We start from the raw sequence: 20,624 nt of genomic DNA on the forward strand, positions 1-20,624 counted from the left end.
CTCTCTGAGGGGGTTCCGGGTAGTTCTACCTGTTAACCGACGGTTAGCCTGAGCGTCTGAGCCTGCCACCCTGCAGAGAAGCAAGAACTTCTCTGCAGGGGGACGAAAGAGAAGGGAGGTGGAGAACGATGAGAATCGTGTGCCGCTTCCCAATCATGTCATTGCTCTCATAAGTTTTGTAAGCAGTTGACTCTCTGCAAAAGTCAGCAAAGCTACAGTATCTGCATGCCTGAAATGAACACAACTGAAAGTAAAACCTTCATCAGTTTCTTTGGATATTTTATCCAAAGAAACCTCAACATTTTCTGCTAAAGGTGGAGTTTTGATTGTATTCTCAAGTATCTCTCTGATCTTTGTAGTGACTTGAAGTCAGTAGGTCATAGGTGGAACAAGCTTATAGGCATTCGTCATTATTTAAACTAGTGTCATGAAGTAATAGAGTTTGTATTGAACATGAAAGTGGCCACCGGAATCACCTATTAGTCTCAGGTCTTTTGGAGCCTTAAGGGCTGAATGCCATTATCAAGTACCTCTGGCTTTATTAGCATGGTGCTTTCATTAGTTGTACAGTTGCATTTTATTAACATACAAATAAAATACCTGAATTGAAGCACAACTAAGGTTTGCAAAGTTACATCTCAACAAACCACAAGACTTCAGGAACAATGTATTTTGGATAGACGAGGCCAAAGTGGAGCTGTGTGGCCATAATGCACCAAAACCAAACACAACATATCAGCACAAACACCTCATACCAGCTGTCAGCACGGTAGAAGAGTGATGATTAGAGTTTGTTTCGCAGCCACAGGACCTGGGTGGAAATCCTTGAATTGACCATAAACTCCTCTGTATACTAGAATCAAGTGTGAGGCCATCTGTTTAACAGATAAAGCGTGGACCAAACTTAGTCATCCAGCAGGACAATGATCCCAAGCACAGCAGCAAAACTCTAAACGAATAGCTGAAAAAGAAAAGAATCAAAGTAGTGCAATGGCCCAGCCAAACTCCTCAACCTGACAGATGCAGTGAGAGCTTTGCATGAAGGAATGCCTGCAAATCTCAATAAACTGAAGAAACACCGTATAAAAGAGTGGTCTAAAACGTTTCCACAACAATGTGTTACACTGATTAAGTCATTCAAAGTCAAGTTATTTCAGCCTACAGTGGCCACTTGCGGCATTGCAATTTTCCGATTTTGACTTCATTGTTTAGCCCCAGATTTTGCTGCCTATTATGAAGCCATAATAAATTTCATGTGACAACTAGCACTGTCATCAAATCAGAATCTGATAATTATACCTGCAGAGCTAACGGCAGCTGCATGGTGGTGGTGCATACGATAGATAAACATGCTACGTGCTGAACATCAGTGTGGATAACTCAAAAGCAGCGCTGTGCCTAACTGCTCACAGAGCAGCAAGAGGTAGATGAATATTATTAATTTTATCATAAGTTCATATTTAATGTCACCTGTAAATACTCTGGAATTAAATCCAAGCCTTCAGTGGTTTCAAGTGCATACTGTTTGTCTCTTTTGCAAGTACGATGATGCATTCACCTGTATAACAAAAACGCATCAAACACTCATTTCAAATCTGGTGACTCATGAGCCGCTTTTGTCAGAATCTGCTGTTGCTTTCCTCTTCAACCTGTTTCACTCACTTGTACTTTTTCTACAGCTATTGTGTAACGGCTTTTATCACTCCAGCTCTGAGCTAACAACAGGTTGTCCACAAATCAAGAATCGAAACCCTTCTTTACCACCCCCCCACCCATTACCTGTCCTGTATGTAACCAAAGAAAAAGAAGTATAGAGAGCACGGGTGGGTGTGGGTGGTATGGCAATGGTGGGATGGATGTTGTTCAGGATGCCCTCGTCTTTTTGTGCATCAGTGTGGTGCCTTTTAATGAGGATCCTGTTTATTAAGTCCACTCAGGGAGGCTGTGCAAGTGCTTAGCATTTGCTCTCTAATTAGGAAAGCTAAACAGTCCCAGTTGCTGAGGATCAACCATCAGGGGGGAGGGAGGGCACTCAGCATGGCTGTGCATGGGGTTTAGCCTGCACAGCCAAATACTGAAGGAGGAGGAGGGCAAAAGAAACAATCAAATACAGAGTTAATGTCACTGCAGACAATAGGCTCAAATTTTCTTTGAAGGAAGGAAATTGATATCCATGGTTATAGCAATGATGAAGTAAGCAATCACACACTAAGCACCAGTATATGAGGGTAAATACATCAAAGAAGGCCAAATCACTGCGAGGACTCCACCTAGTGGTGTAAATTGTTGGTGAAACACTGTTTGTTTGTTTGTTTGTTTGTTTGCTTGTTTGTTTGTTTGTTGGTTGGTTGGTTTGTTGGTTTGTTGGTTTGTTTGTTGGTTGGTTGGTTGGTATCACTGTGGATGCTGACCACAAGCTCTCCGTGTTCCCAACTATCAACCAAAGACAGCCGCACCTTTTATGAGCGTGTAAAAGAGCAAGCTGAGGTGGGAAACATGCTTTCCACGTGCAACACCAGCAGAGCCATGATGAGGATGTTGACAGGGAAAGCAGCAGCATTCTGCCATAGCTCCTTTTCATCCACGCATTAAATGCCTCTCTGATTAGCCTGTTCCCTCGTCACGCAGACTGCCGTTAAAGTGCAAGCAGAGACAAGCGCTGTTTAGATTAAGACCCTGATCAAATTTTCATAACTCACTTTCAGAGGGGGCAGGGAGGGGTGGATGTAAAACTGTGTGCGTGGACTGTAATCAGCGTTCTTTGTCTGCATTCATTTCATTTTGATTAAAAGTGTGTCACTGATGATAATGTTTGTATTAGTTGAAAAGAGCTGAAGCTGATAGTTTCGCTTGGTTGTTGCATTAAAGTTGCTGCTTTTTAATTTGCAAAGCTTTTTCAGTTAGCAAGCAAACTTCATAAAGTTTCATTCTCCTATTAAGTTTAAGTGGAAGTAAACATTGAAGCTGCTTCAGTTGGAGGCACTATACTCAACAAACTGTGTGATAGTACCATTTCTGAATTTCTGTTTCTACATCATAGGCTATTGGTGATGCAATGGTCAGACTTCAACTCTTCAACTCTTGCCTTCTGGGTTCATGCCAATCTGCTGGGGCTTTTCTCTGTGGATATGTGTCTCTGTGCGGGTTTTCCATGTCCGTGGTGCATGGTGGCTGGGCTAGATTTTAGCCCAGCAACCCTGGCTGGCTATGTAAATAATAAGTAAGTTAGGCCCCAGTCAAACAGGACTAGAGACCATTTGGTAACTCGCTGGTCTTTAGGGATTGCCTGACCAGTAGGCAAGTGGTTGCTTGCTGTTACAAGAAGAAATTGGTCACAAAGATGTCGACAGTGCTACACTGAAATCCTTGCAATTCTTTTTTTTTTTTCTTTTTTGTGTCCCGTTTGGATCTTTAGCCATCAGAATTGTTGTCTTAAGGCCAAGAAAGATGCCAAGCGGATTTATTTTACCAAGTGGATCATCATGGCCTTCCCATATTGGTCCATTTGATTGACCTTTATTATAATTATGTATTTATTTTATTTTCCGTTGCTACAAACGGGACAGACATGACTGGGGGATAGGACAGGGAGAAAGAATGAAAGAAAGAGAGGGAGAGAAAGAAAACCAGAGGGGAGAAGAGATGGTGAGAAAGGGGGGAAGAAAGAAAGAAAAACATACAAAACACCTGGATCACCTGTATGGAGAAAAAAAAACAGAAGAGAAAGCAAACAAAAAAAGAGCAACATAATAAATACAGCACCATCACAATAAACTAGCTAGCAGTAGATAACAGCAGATACTAAATATTAAACGAGATTGTGCAGCACGTGTGTACACCTGTGTGTACACCTGTGTGGATCAGCATGCTTGTATTCCAAAGGTTTCTCCATGTAACGATCTGCTAGGGAGTGTGGGGAGCCATAGCCCCGTCCCCCAGGGCATGAAGCAGGTATGGAGGAGATCCAGGCCCCAGATATCCAGAGGCCCCAGAGTACAAGGACCCGAGGAGGACCACCAAAAGGGGGGGAACCGTGCCACCCTCCTGGGAAGAGCTGAGTAGAGCCCCAAACGAGAGGTCACCCAGCAGCTACGGAGCAGAGGCCAGAGGGGGTTGCAGTGGCGTGCCCGCGGGCTCTGCCGGCAGCCAGCTGTGCCAGAGAGGACCGAGCTTCAGGCCCAGAGGCCAGAGGCCTGAGGGCATCCCATCCCCCGGAAGGGGCCCAGCCAGGCCACAGGCGCCAGGCCCCGCCAATCGGCCACCAGGAGTGAGCCGGTACATACATGAGCGCCCAGCCCCAGTCGACAAGGACCACCAACACACCAACGTCTGAGGGCATCAGCGGCCAGCAGGGAGTGTGGTGAGGGGAGATAGGCCTCCATACTTTGGAGGGCCTGAGATGTACCCAGAGAGGTTGAGTCTAAGACCCAACCTGACATATAGACACAGACGAACAGGCGCACGCGGACCCAAACGTGCATTCCTTCCCCATATACACAACCAAATACTCGGCACTCACCCAACGTGTAGACAGACACAAATAGACACTGCATCCTTGCAATTCTTTGGTCACTCTCATTTGGGTCTTGAAGTATTTGGAGTAAAAGAGGAAGACTTGTCTGCAAAAACTTACCAAGTGCAGCACAAGCCAGAACTAGAGGAATTTTGTCTTCAAAGTAGAAGTCTTGTAAATCATGTTGGTTGCAAAGGTAAGGCACAACTTTTACTCTGAAGGCGAATGTTCTTGGTTTCCAGTTTGTGTCATGTTTGCAAATTCTTCAATGTCAAAGATTTGCAGCCTCTTTGCGACCAATTTCACCCAGCAACAGCTTACAGCAACCTCCAGGAACCACTCATCAAACGGTTGAGGACCACACACTACCTAGCAACCAGAGTTTGCCAGGTAGGTCTTTAGGTTTGTGTAACTGTTAATGGGTACATCCAATAAGTAAGATCTGCAGTCACTCCTTTTCCTTTACATCAATTCCACTTTGCAGTGCTTTCAAATTCAGTTCTGCAATCATCACCCTGTCCACCGGGAAAAATCTTCATTCCCTAACCAACTGGCGAGTGGCTGCTGGAGGCTGCTGGAGGCTGCTGGAGGCTGTTGCTGAGTGAAATCAGTCGCAAAGAGTCTGCAAATCTGAAAATCCTGTGTACATTACATCGGCTGCCTTTTGCTTGAATGTAGCAATGGTAATATGTGTCGTCCTTGTATAAATAAAATACAGATACTTTTTTTTAAAGAACATGCTGCACAAAAACTCTCCTCGTGTTTCCTTTAGCATAGTTTTTACCAAATTCTCCTAGCGACTGCAATCAACCACTCATCAACTGGTCGATTTGACCTTTGGTTGCCAATCAGTCTCCAATTGCTCTCTAGACTTGTGTGGGGCCTAACCGAGAATGCCAGTTGCCCAGATGTAGTGACTTGTGACACCAAAAGACAAAAAGAAACCGAAGCTTCAAAATGAGCAATCCAGAAACCAGTGAGTGACATCACAGTGGCTACATCTGTCATTTAGATCAAGTTTATGATGATAAATTTTGGTCATAGACATATCTTGACTATATATTTCTGCACACACATTCACAATTTATCTAATTATGTCTTGTGCCTCGGTGCTCTGCGACCTGCACAGTCGTTCTATATTACATATTTCTTCAAATGGGATCAAATCCACAGAGTTTCATATCTGCCTGTTCGCCGCTCTGTGTTTGCTTGTCATGTACTGGATGAGCCCAGGAGGTTTAGCACTGTGGTATAACTCGTGTACACTGCTCATGTCTCTTTCCTGAGATAGCAATATTACAGTGAGCACACAGCACCCTCCTCACTCTCCTTTGTGCTCCCTTATCTATTTCTTCTCTATTGCTTTCATTCATCCTCTCTATCTTTCTCTCGCTCGTTTCAGTCGTTCCTCTTTTCCCTCTGCTCCATCTCAAATGATTCGACTTGTATCTGTCTGCACCTCTCTTTCTCTCAGTTCTTTCCTCCCTCCTTTACCTCCCTCCCTCTCCTAGACAGTTGACTGGTATGGCGACACCAGACTGCATGTATTTTTAGCGCCGCCACAGATGGGGCCATGGCAGCATGTCAGAGACCAGAATGTTCTTTATCTCAGCTGTCAGGCCGTTCTCCGGGATTGAAATGGATCCCAACCACTTAGAGAGGGAAAAGGGGAGAAAGGAGGACTACTAGCTTTCCCTCCTCTGTTTGTACCACTCCTCAAATTGAGGGTTTTAGTCATGTCTTTTGCTATGGTTAAATAACTTCTGCTGCATGGGGAAGGTGCGAATGGAAGGCGGTGAAAGGAAATACTCTCAGCTGCTGTGTCAGCCCCTTTGTGGGAGCTGTATCCAAACCTATGATCGAGAGGAGGTGAAATTGCGGGTCAAAAAAAGATTTATCACAAAGGCGGGCTCACTGAAAGGACCGAGTGCAGCAGATATCACCGCCAGGCTTTGTGATAAAAAGATGTTTTCCAACAGACTGAGTGGAAAGAAGATCCAGCTTTGCTAGTGTCCTATAATCACACAGCTGTGTTTGTTACTGTGTGCTCTTAAAAGGTAAAATAAATGTCTAAAGCAAGCTTTGTGCATCTCTGCATTAACACAGTACACCCCCTGGCATAGCAGTGATTGCGTATAGTAGAATTTAATTCACCCATAGCCTCTAGCCGCAGTGCTGGACAACAGAGAACAGGAAGCGCCCCTTTGTGTCTCTGAAGATCTTTGTTTTTTCCTCTCTTTTGGAGAGCGAGTAGAGGAATACGCTGCAGGCTACAGCCGGGGGTCAAGTGGTTGACTTTGTGCATCACAGTTTGGAGTCTGCAGAGACTCTCCTCTGGCAGCGTTCACTCACTGTAGCAGCAGGCCGGCCGTCCACGTGAATATAAAGGAGTGGCGGGAAACCGAGAGAGGCAGTGAGAGAGGGAGGTGATGGGTGACCGGGTAAATCAATCAGAAATGATCCAAAGTTGAGTTTGTCGGGCTGTCACGTTGTGTCGAGGTCACTTGGATTGTATTCAGCAGCTGTGAACAAAGAGCTAAGGTATTACTTCTAGCATGTCTCAGTAAAATAGACATACTAGACAAAAAACACACTATTTAAAAGTGTTTTGCCTCCAAGTCCTAGACAAATAGCAATAAGTGTATACTGCTTGTCTTGTCAAGTATATGTAAAGCATAAACATTAAATGCACTACACTACCAAAAGTATTCAGTCACTCATCCAAGTCATTTATTTCAGGTGTTCCAATCACTTCCATGGCCACAGGTGTATAAAAGCACCTCGGCATGCAGACTGCTTCTACAAACATTTATGAAAGAATGGGTCGCTCTCAAGATCTCAGTGAAATCCAGCGTGGTCCATGAAAGGATGCCACCTGTGCAACAAGTCCAGTTCCAACATGAATGCAAACCTGTGCACAAAACACAGTCCATAAAGACATGGATGAGCGAGGTTTGGGTGGGAGAACTTGACAGGCCTGCACAGAATCCCGAGCTCAACCCAAGAGAAAACCTTTGGTATGAATTAGAGTGCAGACTGCCAGGCTTTCTCATTAACATTCATGTTTGGGATGAGCCCTCACGAGCCATGTGTCTCCTTGCAATAGGGAACTTGACTCAAGTTGTTGTATTCTGGTTATATTCCTGTACTAAAGCAAGGTTCCTGAGTGTCAGTGTCACTTTGCAGTAAAACTGTTGCCCTGCAGCAGCGAGACTCCACTTAACAGGACTTTGCTCAGAAGAGTTAACTGACTAAACTGAAAGCTATTTTCGGAGGCTCTCTTATTCACATGGGGTCACCACACCAGGTAGCTCCATATGTTTGATTAGGCAGATTCTTACGCCCCACAAAGGATTTGTCTCTCCTATGATCAAACCAGGGACATTTCACTTGTTAGGTCTTGTTGATCATGTAAACTACTACATTGACCTAAAAAAAAGCCTAAATTTTACCTTTTAATTTGCTGCTAAAGTTTTTACCAACATTTACAGTATTCTCTATTTATAAAAACTGTTATTTGTTGTAAAGAGGTTTCTTCTATTTTTATATAAAACAGCAGTTTGTTATTTGCTCCTCATTTAGCTCCTCTCTACTTTATGCTAATTTAGCTAATGTTAGCATGCTAATTCACTAAACTTATTTGGTAAATAAGTACTTAATGCACCAACTAGCCAATATAGGAATCTAAGAAGAATGCCCAAACTTCCTGTATAAAAAGTATAGTCTGTTTACCTGCATGAAGCTAAATCCTGCTGAAACAAGCCTCAGCCTACAAGCAGAAAAAAAAACAGCTTCTGCTACTAAAATCCTGTCCCTTAGCTAAAGATGCTGCATTACTCATATACAGCTATCTGCTTACAGGGATCAAAATCACAGTGAGCATCCTACAAAGCTGATGTTGGCAGTTGCTTGCTGAACACTGAAGTCTTTGGAAAAGGAGATAACAGCTTTGACTACACATACAAATACACAATAATCAACGTATTGCTGGTTTTGTTCTTTTTTTAAATGACATTTTCCGCCAATGAGAACTAATATAAAGTTCCATCATCTTTATCCTTGAAAAATCTTGCTCACAGCAATAATGTTAGCATTATGATAGAGTAAAATTAGGTTTAAGTGCCTGATTTGGTCTCAGCTCGAATGTTATTCTGGCCTAGAAACAGAAACAAATGATCAATCTCACATCTATTTAATGTTTTCCTCCACGAAACCATTTCTCCTGGCAGCACAGTGGGAGGGAGACTCGGTTCAATAATGTGTCTTTCATCGCGAAGCTCTAATCAAGCCCCAAGGTCTCCTTCTGAATCTTGTCGCATTTCGGAACCTCATTTCCATTCCTTGTCCCCGAAGGCAAGGTAAAACAGTCCCGAGGTATATGGGCAAAGGCTCTGTACTTTGTACTGCATGAGTAGCCTTCACCTGCAGCCCGGTCAATTGATATGGAAATGACTGGGAGAGCCAAGTTTCTCTAACTGAAAGGAAATAATGGAGCATACACAGACATAAAAAGCAGAGCGGTAAACAGAAAAACAAAAGAATGACAGTGATGACTGAAGCAAATCGGAAGCTAATCTAATCGTCAGCTTCATTTGCACTTTTCAAAGACAAGGTCACACGAGTCATCAAGATGGGGGGTGGGGAAGGACAACAAACAATCCTGCTCATAAGCGACTCGGGGAAAAAAATGTTACATCAAGTTAAGATGAGTGCTAAAAACTCTGCAATTCAAGGCTTGCAAAACTTTGATGTTATCTTGAAAGCATTTGCATCATAATCAAAAAACATCAAATAGGCTGACAATTTAGTCACAAAGGACTGTTGGTACGAACATTCGCCTGTACTCTTGCGGGAACCTATTGAAGTAAGACTAGCATAGCTGGTTTATAGTTTAATTAGGATTCAGTTTTGATGTATTTTAAAGTCTTAAACCCGAGAACGATCAAAGCCCTTCAGAGGATGCATCCCATTGCAATCTCTAATATTTTCGTGCCATAACAATGTCCTCTTCTCACAAAAAGAAGACTGCAGATCTGGGGGCAACTTCTATCTCTGCAATAAGTCAGAATATGCTAGGAAGCTCAGCAGAATGCCAATCAATATCACTTCCCTGTGACTACAGTAATTATCATCACCATCCACAGGAATAATACCCTGTGGTTTGAGCTCTGCAGAAGGTCAAGAGCAGATTGGTGGCACATGATGTTTCCATGGTAGCAGTTTGTGTGACCTGCGCTCCACCTCGTGCCCATGCATTTAGGGATTTCTATTTATATTGGAAGTCATTAGACTCACCGGTGTGGCACTTTTATCAGAAAATTACAAAAAAGGTGACAAGATTAGCTGAGGCAGGTTCACTGACGTAGCAATTACCATAAAGATCTGATGATGGGCTGAAAGGCCTGGGATTAGACACCTGTGTGACAGTCACTCTAAACTCCTAAATAAGGTTGTTGGTGCAGTTTTCTGACTGCGGAAACACTGATGTTTATCAGGCCATAAATCACCACTTAATTTATGGTGAAGTTAAACTGTATCTAATGGCACTGGGACACAGCTTAACAGAGGTAATTAAAACTAAAAGTGAGGAGTGGAAGTAGGCTGCACAACTCACTGTATCATTTTCCTTTAATAAACGCACCATGGCATGTTAGATCCTCCTAGGATTATGGTACATTTAAACTGCACAAGAACTCCAGGGATCTCAGTGTGTCCAGTTAGGAAGTGCACAGTGTTGTGAACCAATTTCAGCAGCTTTGGTGCAAATGAATCTGACAGCTGGTGCACTGGACAGGCAACAACACAACCCCCAGAAGGGTAATGGTGTTACAGGAAGAGACCATTTCTCCCTCCTTATTCCTCCTGATTCATCTTTTTCTAGTTCTGCTTATTGACTATGTGCACGTTAGCATATGCTACTTCCGGTGCGGAAACTCCTGTGGGAAGCTTTGTTTCCGATGTCCTATTCACGCCCTGTTTACGGTCCAAAACAAGTTAAGCAAATGAATGAATCAAGCGGCGACTTACATTTCTATAGATGTCTTGGGCATTTACCCAATATATCTGTAAATGATGTTCATCGACTTGTCAATATTTTTTCCCCGCGCCTCAGAGCAAAAGAGGAAAGGGATTCAAATGTTATATTTCTCAGCTGTCTCTCGTTTATCGCAGGTGTTATGTTCTAAAAATAACCAGCGATAGGTGAAATCAAGTAGCCAATTTTATTTTTTGACAGTGCAAAACGTTTCGTGGACATCGTGGACATACAGTACTGCACTTCAGAGTCACACTGCCAGTGATCGATGCAGCGATTCTGTACTGTACAGGAGAGACGTCACGGAGGAGATCGTCTGCAGCGATCAGGACGCAGGACACAATGTGATGTAAAAAAAAAAGCCTGCAAACTTGCACTAAAAAAGCTGCGAAACAGCGAGGTGAAAGGTGAACCGCGTTATTAGCGAGGGACCACTGTAATTTTGAAGGTAAGTCACAACATACCCTTCATAAATACTAATGTATAGAAACCCTTACCAGCAATCATTCATTTTTTGTGTGGCTTTTTTTCACGGTTTGTTAACATGCTGTGTAGGTGTGTACTTGACTAGCTGATCTCGACATAACGGGGAAACATCTGGTTTGACTATTCTTCACCTGTAGTTTGAATGCTGAACATTTGCCTGTTTAAATCATAAGACCAGTCACTATACAGAGATGTGCTTCTGAATGTGAGCGATGTGTCTTCTGCTGCAGTAATGCAGTTCTGCTTGTGTTGAGTGATGTAAACAACTGATCGATCTAAACTCTTTAAACGTCAAAACTGATCATTAGATTTTTTATGACACAACAGTGGTGAGTGTTCCCACCTTCTGCTCTTTGTAGCTTAACGCGATCTTTCCGTTTTTGAGTTTTAGACATGATTTTGGAGTATATATATAGCAGTAGCGATTGACCGCAAAGTAAAGCTACCGGAAATGTACAACCCCACATCCGGTCTCAAACCAGGAAGTTAGCATTTTCTCGTGCACAGGGTCAATTGCTAGTGTCCTTGTTAGTGTTGGTAGTCCTGTTTTAGACTGTTTAAAAAGTAGGACATTTTCAATGAATCAACAAAAATCTTTTTTATATTTACTGGACAGTCTAGGCAATGAGCAACCAGAGGCTTTCTCCTTCTTTTTTTTGTAATTTTACACATTTATTTCTTACAATTTAAGCCCAAAGAGTCATGCTGACAGAGTAGATCAGCTTTATCAGTCGAAAAACTGAGAAACTGAGTTGAAACTGCACTTCTTTTTCGTATATTAAGATATCTCCGGGATTAGATGTGTACTTAACCTCATGTACACTAACAGAAAGGGGAGTTTCTGGCACACTTCAGATCAAACTGTGCCGTGTAGGTGGCTCACGCCACGATACAAAATGAGTTTGACGTCCCTGAGTTTCTGCGCTGCAGTACCACGCCTGCCGCAGGAGGTGTCAGTAGTGAGCAAAGCAGTGCGGATGTACCGTCAGCTAAAAGTGAAGACAAAGAAGAGTAAACACCAACAGTGCAGCGCTTGCAAAGGTACCAAGGTGCAAATTTCTATTTTATATTTTCACCCTGTCATAATTTTAAGTTATAAAGTCGTTCATTACTTTATAACAACATAACCATGCAGCTAGCGGCTAATGTTAGCAGCTAGCTTCAGCTGCGTAATCAGAAGCAGCGTAGTTGAGCTTAGCTGTCATGAGTTGGTGTGTGGGGGTGTGGAGCTCTGCCCAGCAGGCTCGATGCTCCGTGTTGTTTTATATTCTATGTTACGGGATCGATAATTTTCTATTTTTAGTCTTGCTTCTATTACACGGTCTTCGTCTGTGCTTCTTGCGGCTTTTATATTGCCTCTTTTCCCTGCAGATTATTTTCTGACCCAGATAAAATAAAAAACAGCGCAGCAGCAGTAACAAGGCTCTGAAAATGGACACAAGAGCCTTGAAGAATCCCTACCCCGACTATGATGGGAGCCTCGCATCCACACAGGCGTTTTTTGACTTTCAGGGAAAGGTAATGCATTAAAAAAGAAGTGTGTTAGCATGTCTTTCATGTCCACCATGATATTTACAGTTTTTGTTTTGTATTTTTTTTTAACCCTTAGCTCACACCAGAGTTTGCCCAGCGGCTGAGCAGCAAGATCAGCGAGCTGTTAGGTGTCATGGAGAATGGGCTTAGGTCTGCTGATCCCAGAGACTGCACTGCTTACACTGGCTGGGCAGGTGATGATAGCATTACACAGCTGGGATAAATAAGTCAAGTAGCAGGGAAATGCACGTAACTGTGCACATGCTGTGAGACTGTTCTGTCGTTTACCTGGTATGCAGCTTTACTTCAGTTAGACCTTCTTTTTTTATGTGGACTACTTATGAACATGAATTAGTGTGTAATTATGTCTTCCAACAGACTGATACCTTCTTCTAAACTTAATTAATTAATTAATAATACATAAGGGCGAGTGCCGTGGTGCCATTTAGCATAACCTTTAACCTCCACTAACTTAACTCCACTAACTGCATGTATTTGGACTGTGGGCAGTCTTGTCTTTTGACCACGCATACACAGGGAGAACATCCAAACTCCACACAGAAAGTCCCCGGCCAGATGGTGGATTCAAACCCTGGACCTTCTTGCTAAGCCAACATTAAGCCAGCTAATGTTAGGCTTGAGTGTCCTAAAAATCGTACTTTGTCTCCAATAAACAGTAGTTTTATAAGAGTTGTTTAAGTGTCCAGGTACAACAATGTTAGAGCTGCTTCAAAGAACATTTTGGTAAGGCTTGCTAACAGAGGCTAACAGCAGCAAAAACAGCAGTGCTTGGAAAAGTTCAGGATATCCTCAAGAACTCACCTCAGTATCACTGTCATCAGACAGAAGGGGGCTTAAAGGACTCATCGACTCATATTAGACTTTTACAGCCTCTTTCAGAGTAAATAAAGGTGGACACTTCTTCTTCGTCTTGAATAGCATTGACAGCTGAGGTAAACAGTACAAATACATTAGGTACAAATAAATGGCAGCCAGAGTTGTTTGTCCTAAAGCAGCGATGGTAGCTAGGATTATGCAATTGAAATGGGAGGGCTAAGAAAACAGAACTCAGTTGACTGAAATCTACTGGCATCTAATTGCAAGATACAGTATACCTTTAAATTAAGAAAAATATCTGGGGCGCTTTCAAACTTTCAACATTGTGTCTTAAAAGGCATCGCCCTGCTCTATCTGCACCTCCACGATGTGTTCAGGGAGCCCTCGTTCCTTCACAAAGCTCTCGAGCATGTCACCCAGAGCCTCAAGTGCTTGACCCGGCGCCATGACGTCACCTTCCTGTGTGGGGATGCGGGGCCGCTGGCCGTGGCTGCTGTCGTCTTCTATCGCCTTCAGAGAGTGCAAGAGAGCGACGAGTGCATCAACAGGTCAGCCTCATATAAGTCGGTATAAGTAATGAATTTAGGTGTACATTAAAGTGTACTACGTAACCACCACTGTGTCTGCAGCAGTCTTCTCCTTTCTTGGAAGGTTTCTCTTTAGGAAAATGTGTTTTGATGCCAGATTTCTTCTCCTGTTTGACAGGTGATAGTTTTCCTGGCCCAAAAAAATGTCAAATGCGCTAAAGAAAATACTGAAAAAGGCTTTTTATTTTATGGATTTGCTGTGTAACGTCACTCCACTGTTACAGAAATGCTCTCTAGCACTCACATTTGCAGCATTGTTTTCCTGCAAAACCTCACCTCCTGTGAAAGACTTCTCCTTGAGAGTCTTCTGTTACAGGTTAGAGGCACGTCTGCCTCTGTGGGGATCTCCTCCATGATGTTGTGAAACACATAGAACACCAGTCTGAGCCTGTGAGCAGCAAAAAGAAACATTTTGTCCCTGTTAATAATTTAGACCCCCACCCCGCCCCCCCGTAGCCATTAAAATATGCAGTTTGTATAGCCTACATCATTTTGTTGCGTGCCAGCATGTTTTCTTCAATACAACTGCACTTAGTATTATTGAGGCTATTACAGCTTTATTAAGTATCTGCAGTATGAATCAAATGCACTCGAATGGAGCCGATTGGACCAGTTTAATTTCCAGCTTAATGGTCCGGATCTAGTTCATTTAACTGCCGGAGCTGGAATCGCATTTATGATATAATTAATTGTACACGCTTATAGGTCGTCATAAATAGAAGGTCTATTTTAAGATGTGGTTCAGTGGTGCAAAAAATCTGTCACAAACTTCCTGTGCCTCTCCACCAGGCTGATGCAGTACCACCAGACGGTGGTGAAGGGTTCGGGCGGGCTGCCAGACGAGCTGCTGTATGGGCGGGTGGGCTACCTCTACTCACTGGTCTTCATCAACCAGCAGCTTGGAAAAGACAGGATTCCAGATGGATACATCCAACAGGTGATTCAGAAACAGTGCGCTCAGTCCAAAGTTTTTTTATTTTATTGTATTTTCTTTGTGAGAGCGACAGTTGCCATAGAAACCGCTAGGTTTAAACCATTTTCTCTCATTTATCTCCACTAATTTATATTTTTGCTTCCTTCCTCAGATCACCCAGGCTGTGCTGGAATCGGGTGAGCACCTCAGTAGGAAGTTCCGGGTCCAGAACCAGAGCCCCCTGATGTACGAGTGGTACCAGGAGCAGTATGTGGGGGCCGCCCACGGCCTGGCTGGCATCTACTACTTCCTCATGCAGGTAGAACAGGATCCTGGTTTTAGATGCAAGTGGAGTAGTCTTGTGCTTGTGCAGGCCATATGGGAAATAATTTTCTGTGGTTTTGCAGTAATTCGGTGTACTTTGTGGTTGTGTATAATGCACTTTCATTCGAAGGGATCTATGGCTGCACCAAGAACTCTGAAAGCTGAAGTTATTAAATTTTCAGTTCTAAGAATCAAAGAAAACATATAAATCCCTCTCCTCGTTTAAGAAGCCAGCCTGCAAATATTTGTTATGCCATCTAAAAAGTTAATTATGCTAGCTCCAAAGTTAACTTTCTAATAAGTGCTCTTGTGCAGCAGCTAATCTGTCTGTTTCTAGGGTACCTCGCGCTCTACCAAAGTTGCCACCTGTCACCTTTTTTTTCCTCCGCTGAACTTGATCTAACCCCTCCTTCACAGCCTGGCTTTGTCTTCTCGGAGGAGCTCGTGCACAGGCTGGTGAAACCCAGCGTCGACCACGTCTGCCGTCTTAAGTTCCCCTCGGGAAACTACCCTCCCTGCATGGGGGACGATCGAGACCTGCTGGTGCACTGGTGCCACGGATCTCCGGGGGTCGTGTACATGCTCCTGCAGGCCTACAAGGTAAAGACTGAGAGCTTGAAAATTTGATTACTCATTTGCAGAAAGAAACACAGAGTCTGTTCAGTCTGTTTGTGTACCAGGTCCTACATGAAACTGCATTTAGTTAGTCTGTTCACTGGAACAGTGTTAAGCAGAAAAGTCAGCAGTTGGCTAAAAGTAAAGCATAAAAGTGCAGTTGTATGGATGTGTTAGCTGTAAGTATGAATTTGAAGATTAAACTGCATTAATATTTTTGTTAACTGTCCATAAAATTAAATAGTTAAACAGTTAAAATGCATAACTGTGCAAAAGTCTTGAGCCACCTTTCAGTTCATTATATTTTGCTCCTTGTCAGCACAAGGTTGCTAGGAAATCATTTCCAGATTTCCTAGCAACATATAAAGAAATGAGGGGTGGCTCAAGACTTTTGTACAGTACTTTAGCTAGGTGAACTGGTGGATAAGCAGTTCAAACCAGTCACTAAACATTGTGGGCAGCTGTTAACTGGAATAGTCACTAAAAGCTGTGGGTAAAGGGTTGAAATAAGTTGTTACTTATGGATGGTTATAAACAGTTAGCTAAGCCTAACTGACAAATTAAAGGGTTTCTGTGGGTACTTGGACAATAAAGGTTAAAAACCACTGTCTGAGAAACACAGGGGTCATCCAAAGACTCATAGTGCCATCTTGTGGTGAAGTAGAGTCATGTTTTAATCTCATAAAATTCTCCCTTTTCCGTCTAAATTGAATAATATTGCCAATGAATGACATTTAAAGGACAAACAGTCCTCACAGAACAGTTTATTTGTAGTATTTCTTAACTTATCGTGCTACATGAGACAGAGGGTATTGTTTATACTGTGCTGCTGAGGTTCTCTTTTTAACTTGGAGGTTTTTTTTAATTCAGATCTCACAGAAATCAAGATCTCTTTAATGCTTATCACAGTTAAGATGATGACATGTCCCTCATTCCAGGCTTTCAGAGTTCCTCAGTACCTGGGCGACGCTCTGCAGTGCGGGGAGGTGGTGTGGTGGTACGGCCTGCTGAAAAAGGGCTACGGCCTGTGCCACGGCGTGGCTGGTAACGCCTACACCTTCTTGGCGTTGTACCGGCATACGCAGGATCCAAAGCACCTGTACAGAGCCTGCATGGTGAGAGGACATAAAAGCTCTTTAATAATGTAATCACTCCTGGGCTGCAGCGGCCATTCGACTGATCAAATAACTGCAAATATTAATTGCGTCGCACCAGCAGTGCATCCATCATAATTAGTGTCCAAAGGCTTGATTAATGCCTCCACTGTCTGACGCTGTAGAGTTATGACTAGGGGTTCCTCATAAGAATAGGACGTTTTTTATCCCTGAAATTTTAATGTGTTTGTAGAAAGCCACGAGAAATCGTTTTATAATTCCATTTTTGAGTCTCTGTCGCATCCTCCCTCGACGCTCAACGACTTTGATGTGAGACGCAAAAGTCATATTGAACTTCAGTTCAAAGCTTAACCAATCAGAACGTAGTTGGTCACTCGCCAGCCCTAAAATTGAAAATTATTCCAGAAACGATGGGCATGTGAGAGGCAGGGCCTTTTATGTTTATTGACAGCAGGTCGGTCGCTGTCTGTGCGAGTTGGCGTCAAAGCGTGGCTCGCTAGCCGCTAGCGAGCTGGTCTTGGATGCGCTCCAGATGGCGAGAGTTCCACGTGTGCTTTCATTAATATGAATCTATTCATAGATGGAAATAGACTCTTCAGATGTGTTCCTGCCTCCAAGCACAACATTGTGGTCGTAATCCGATACATCGACAGATGCTCGGATTTCACGGAGAAGGGCCCGATTTTTAGGACTTGTTGTCATTTGCTCGCTGTTCTCCGGAGACGGATCAGCGGTCCAGTGTCATTACTGTTGTAACATTACTTTCTCTTTCGCTGCAGTTTGCAGACTGGTGTATGAACTACGGCAAACATGGATGTCGGACACCAGACACTCCCTTCTCTCTCTTTGAAGGTAATGCATAATGGCAGATCCAACCTCCCAAAAATATCATGTTATGCATTTTTTTAAGTTTTTGTTACATGTGTCACAGATTACAAGGTAAACTAAGCACTACATTTTTAGTGATGCCATTTTTCTGGGTTTGGTACATTGTTAGATATTTAAGACTTGCTGTTGCCAGGTTGCAGGCATGGCTTACATTGTAGTAAGAATTACAAGTGCAAATAAATGAGTCATGCTGTGAGATTACAGGAGTAGTGCAGTGGAAATTGAATAAGATTATTTTGAAAGGAGCTAAATTGGCTTCTGTGGTAAGAAATATAATCACAGCCAGCTGCTTCACACATCTTCATCTGTCCCTCATACATAAATGCACAATGTACTGCCAGAAGTATTCACTCGTCTGCCTTCACACACACATGAACTTGAGCGACATCCCATTCTTAACCCATCGGGTTTAATATGATGTCAGATCATGCTTTCGCAGCTATAACAGTTTCAACTCTTCCTGGAAGTCTTTCCACAGGTTTAGGGGTGTTTATGGGAATTACTGACCGTTCTTCCAGAAGCACATTTGTGAGGTCAGACACTGATGTTGGACGAGATGGCCTGGCTCACAGTCTCTGCTCTAATTCATCCCAAAGCTGTTCTGTCGGGTTAAGGTCAGCACTCTGTGAAGGCCAGTCAACTTCTTCCACACCAAACGTGCACATCCATGTCTTTATGGACCTTGCTTTGTTCACTGGTGTGCAGTCACGTTGGAACAGGAAGGGTCCATCCCCAAATTGTTCCCACAAAGTTAGGAGCATGACATGGTCAAAATGTCTTTGTAGTCTGAAGCATTAAGATTTCTTTTTATGGGAACCAAGGGGCCAAGCTCAACTTCTGAAAGACAAGCCCACACCTTGGTCCCCCCTCCACCAAACTTTACACTTGGCACAGTGAAGTTCATGGAGTACCATTCCCCTGGCAACCGCCCAACCAAGAGTGGATGGAGAAGTGTGATTCGTCACTCCAGAGAACACGTCTCAGTGTTGAAACCAATTCCATAAAGCTCTCTCCATACTGTTCTTAAACTAATCAGAAGCCACATGAAGTTTGGAGGTCTGTAGCGATTGACTGTGCAAAAAGTTGGTGACCTGCGCACCATCCACTTCAACGCACTCTACCATCTACCACTCTATGGCTGAGTTGCCAGCATTCCCAATTGCTTCCATTTTGCTATAATCCCACTAACAGCTAACTGTGGAATATTTAGTAGTGAGGAACTTTCACGACTGGACTTGTTGCACACATGCCATCTTATCACAGTACCACTCTGGAAGTCACTGAGCTGCTAGAAGCAGTCTGCAGGCCCAGGTGTTTGATTTTATACACCTGTTGCCATGGAAACTTTTGGAACACCTGATTTTGAATGGGTGAGTGAATACTTTCTGCAGTGCAGTGTTAAAGCAGCCAGGGTTGCAGGTTTAACAAAAAGGGTACAAATATCAGCTTTCTAATAATTACATCAACCAAACTGATTCTCTGTTACTAAGTGAATGTAGAAAACTGATAAGCTGCCTTATCAAAGTCAGTTTTTAGTGATAGTGGATGTATCCACTGCAATATTAAATTATGAGATAATGCTATAGCTATATTTGTGTACAACACACAGACGAATGTGTTTTTACTAGAGAAACATGTAAATAAAATACCAGAATCTTCAGTCTTTGGATTTCTGTCCCAACAGCAGAAATGTGGTGAAGAGGTTCAGTTCAGTCTCTAGCAACAGCAGTCAGCTCCAGCTGTCTGGGTAGTCTGTTTTAGAGACGATTCAAAGTCCTGCTTTGGTAATCATTCAAATATAACTGTATTAAAAAAAAACCCAGAATGACTCATAAGTAAAGTATATAATTCATCTGATAAGTGATACATGCATGAAACCACAGCTAGCTGACTGGGGAGGCCAGATTATTGGTCGTGTATCTACGGAAACTAAACTAACTAAACAGTGTCCCTTCTTCTTATCAGGCATGGCAGGCACCATCTACTTCCTGGCTGACCTTCTGCATCCAATGAGCGCCCGCTTCCCGGCCTTTGAGGTGTAGAAAGTGTCCGCGGGTAATGATCCCAGACCCACACTGGAAATCATTGAATAAGAAGACCCACACCGCTCTGCTCTGTGTCACACATGGGCACCGCAGTCATGACGGCTGGCTTTTAATTCAACATTTGGACATTGTGCCATGTTTTTCCTGCTTTTCCCACCTGGAAACGTCATGTGTTATTAACAATACATTTCCTGTAATGTTTTGGAAACGTGTCAAGGTTGTGAGCTTCCCTAGCATGCCCCAGCAACTCCTGCTCTGTGAACTAAAAGGAAGGGAACTAATTTTAAAATGAAAACGTGGGAAAGCTGACTGTAATTTTTTTTAGCACTTAGCTGTATATATCTGTCTGCTGTCTGTAAGTTTAAATGCTTTTGTTTTCTATTGTCTTACTTGTTTTGGGTGTAGAAATGTCTGGTGCAATGCTCCGTTGCATTGCACCAGACATAACACAGCTGCCTAGTTTGTCGATGTTGTGCAGCGGTGAAGAAAAAGCACAGAGGGGCAGCAGAGAGCCACAAAGTTCACTCAGTGGTGACTTCATTAGCAGTGTATTTATATCTCATCAGATGTTTTTTTTTTTCATTATCATTTGGTGTATGCAAGCAAAGTTTGGGTTTAAACTGGCTTTAAGTGATAAATATTGTATTGCAATGAGTTGAATTTTCTCTTTTTCTTCCTCTGTGGGACCATTAGCTCATCTAATCCAGTCTTTTCCATATAAGGCTCATGTGCCA

General features: G+C 43.0%; 1 protein-coding gene across 3 annotated transcripts; it reads left to right on the forward strand.

Annotated features, from left to right (window-relative positions):
* The first annotated feature begins 11,974 nt into the window (after nucleotides 1-11,974).
* On the forward strand, nucleotides 11,975-20,558 carry lancl1 (LanC antibiotic synthetase component C-like 1 (bacterial)). Of its 3 annotated transcripts, none has more exons than XM_006800253.2 (10): nucleotides 11,975-12,074; nucleotides 12,405-12,551; nucleotides 12,643-12,760; nucleotides 13,741-13,951; nucleotides 14,780-14,927; nucleotides 15,076-15,222; nucleotides 15,645-15,827; nucleotides 16,781-16,957; nucleotides 17,737-17,809; nucleotides 19,811-20,556. In XM_006800253.2, the coding sequence occupies exons 2-10, from the start codon at nucleotides 12,465-12,467 to the stop codon at nucleotides 19,885-19,887; spliced, it is 1,221 nt and encodes a 406-aa protein (XP_006800316.1). In that variant the 5' UTR covers nucleotides 11,975-12,074; nucleotides 12,405-12,464; the 3' UTR covers nucleotides 19,888-20,556. The 3 variants fall into 3 exon arrangements, with proteins under 3 accessions (XP_006800316.1, XP_035767723.1, XP_087692647.1); XM_035911830.2 differs by having other exon boundaries at nucleotides 11,999-12,082; nucleotides 19,811-20,557; XM_087836521.1 differs by lacking the exon at nucleotides 11,975-12,074 and having other exon boundaries at nucleotides 12,429-12,551; nucleotides 19,811-20,558.
* The last annotated feature ends 66 nt before the right edge of the window (nucleotides 20,559-20,624 follow it).

Source organism: Neolamprologus brichardi, chromosome 23 (assembly GCF_056152115.1).
Source record: "Neolamprologus brichardi isolate AB-2024 chromosome 23, ASM5615211v1, whole genome shotgun sequence".
Classification (NCBI taxonomy): Eukaryota; Metazoa; Chordata; class Actinopteri; order Cichliformes; family Cichlidae; genus Neolamprologus; species Neolamprologus brichardi.

Coding starts and splice junctions, on each gene's coding strand:
- lancl1 (XM_006800253.2), top strand. CDS start 12,465: ATGGACACAAGAGCCTTGAAGAATCCCTACCCCGACTATGATGGGAGC. Junction 13,952..14,779: donor AGCGACGAGTGCATCAACAG/GTCAGCCTCATA, acceptor CCTCTCCACCAG/GCTGATGCAGTACCACCAGA. Junction 17,810..19,810: donor TCCCTTCTCTCTCTTTGAAG/GTAATGCATAAT, acceptor TCTTCTTATCAG/GCATGGCAGGCACCATCTAC.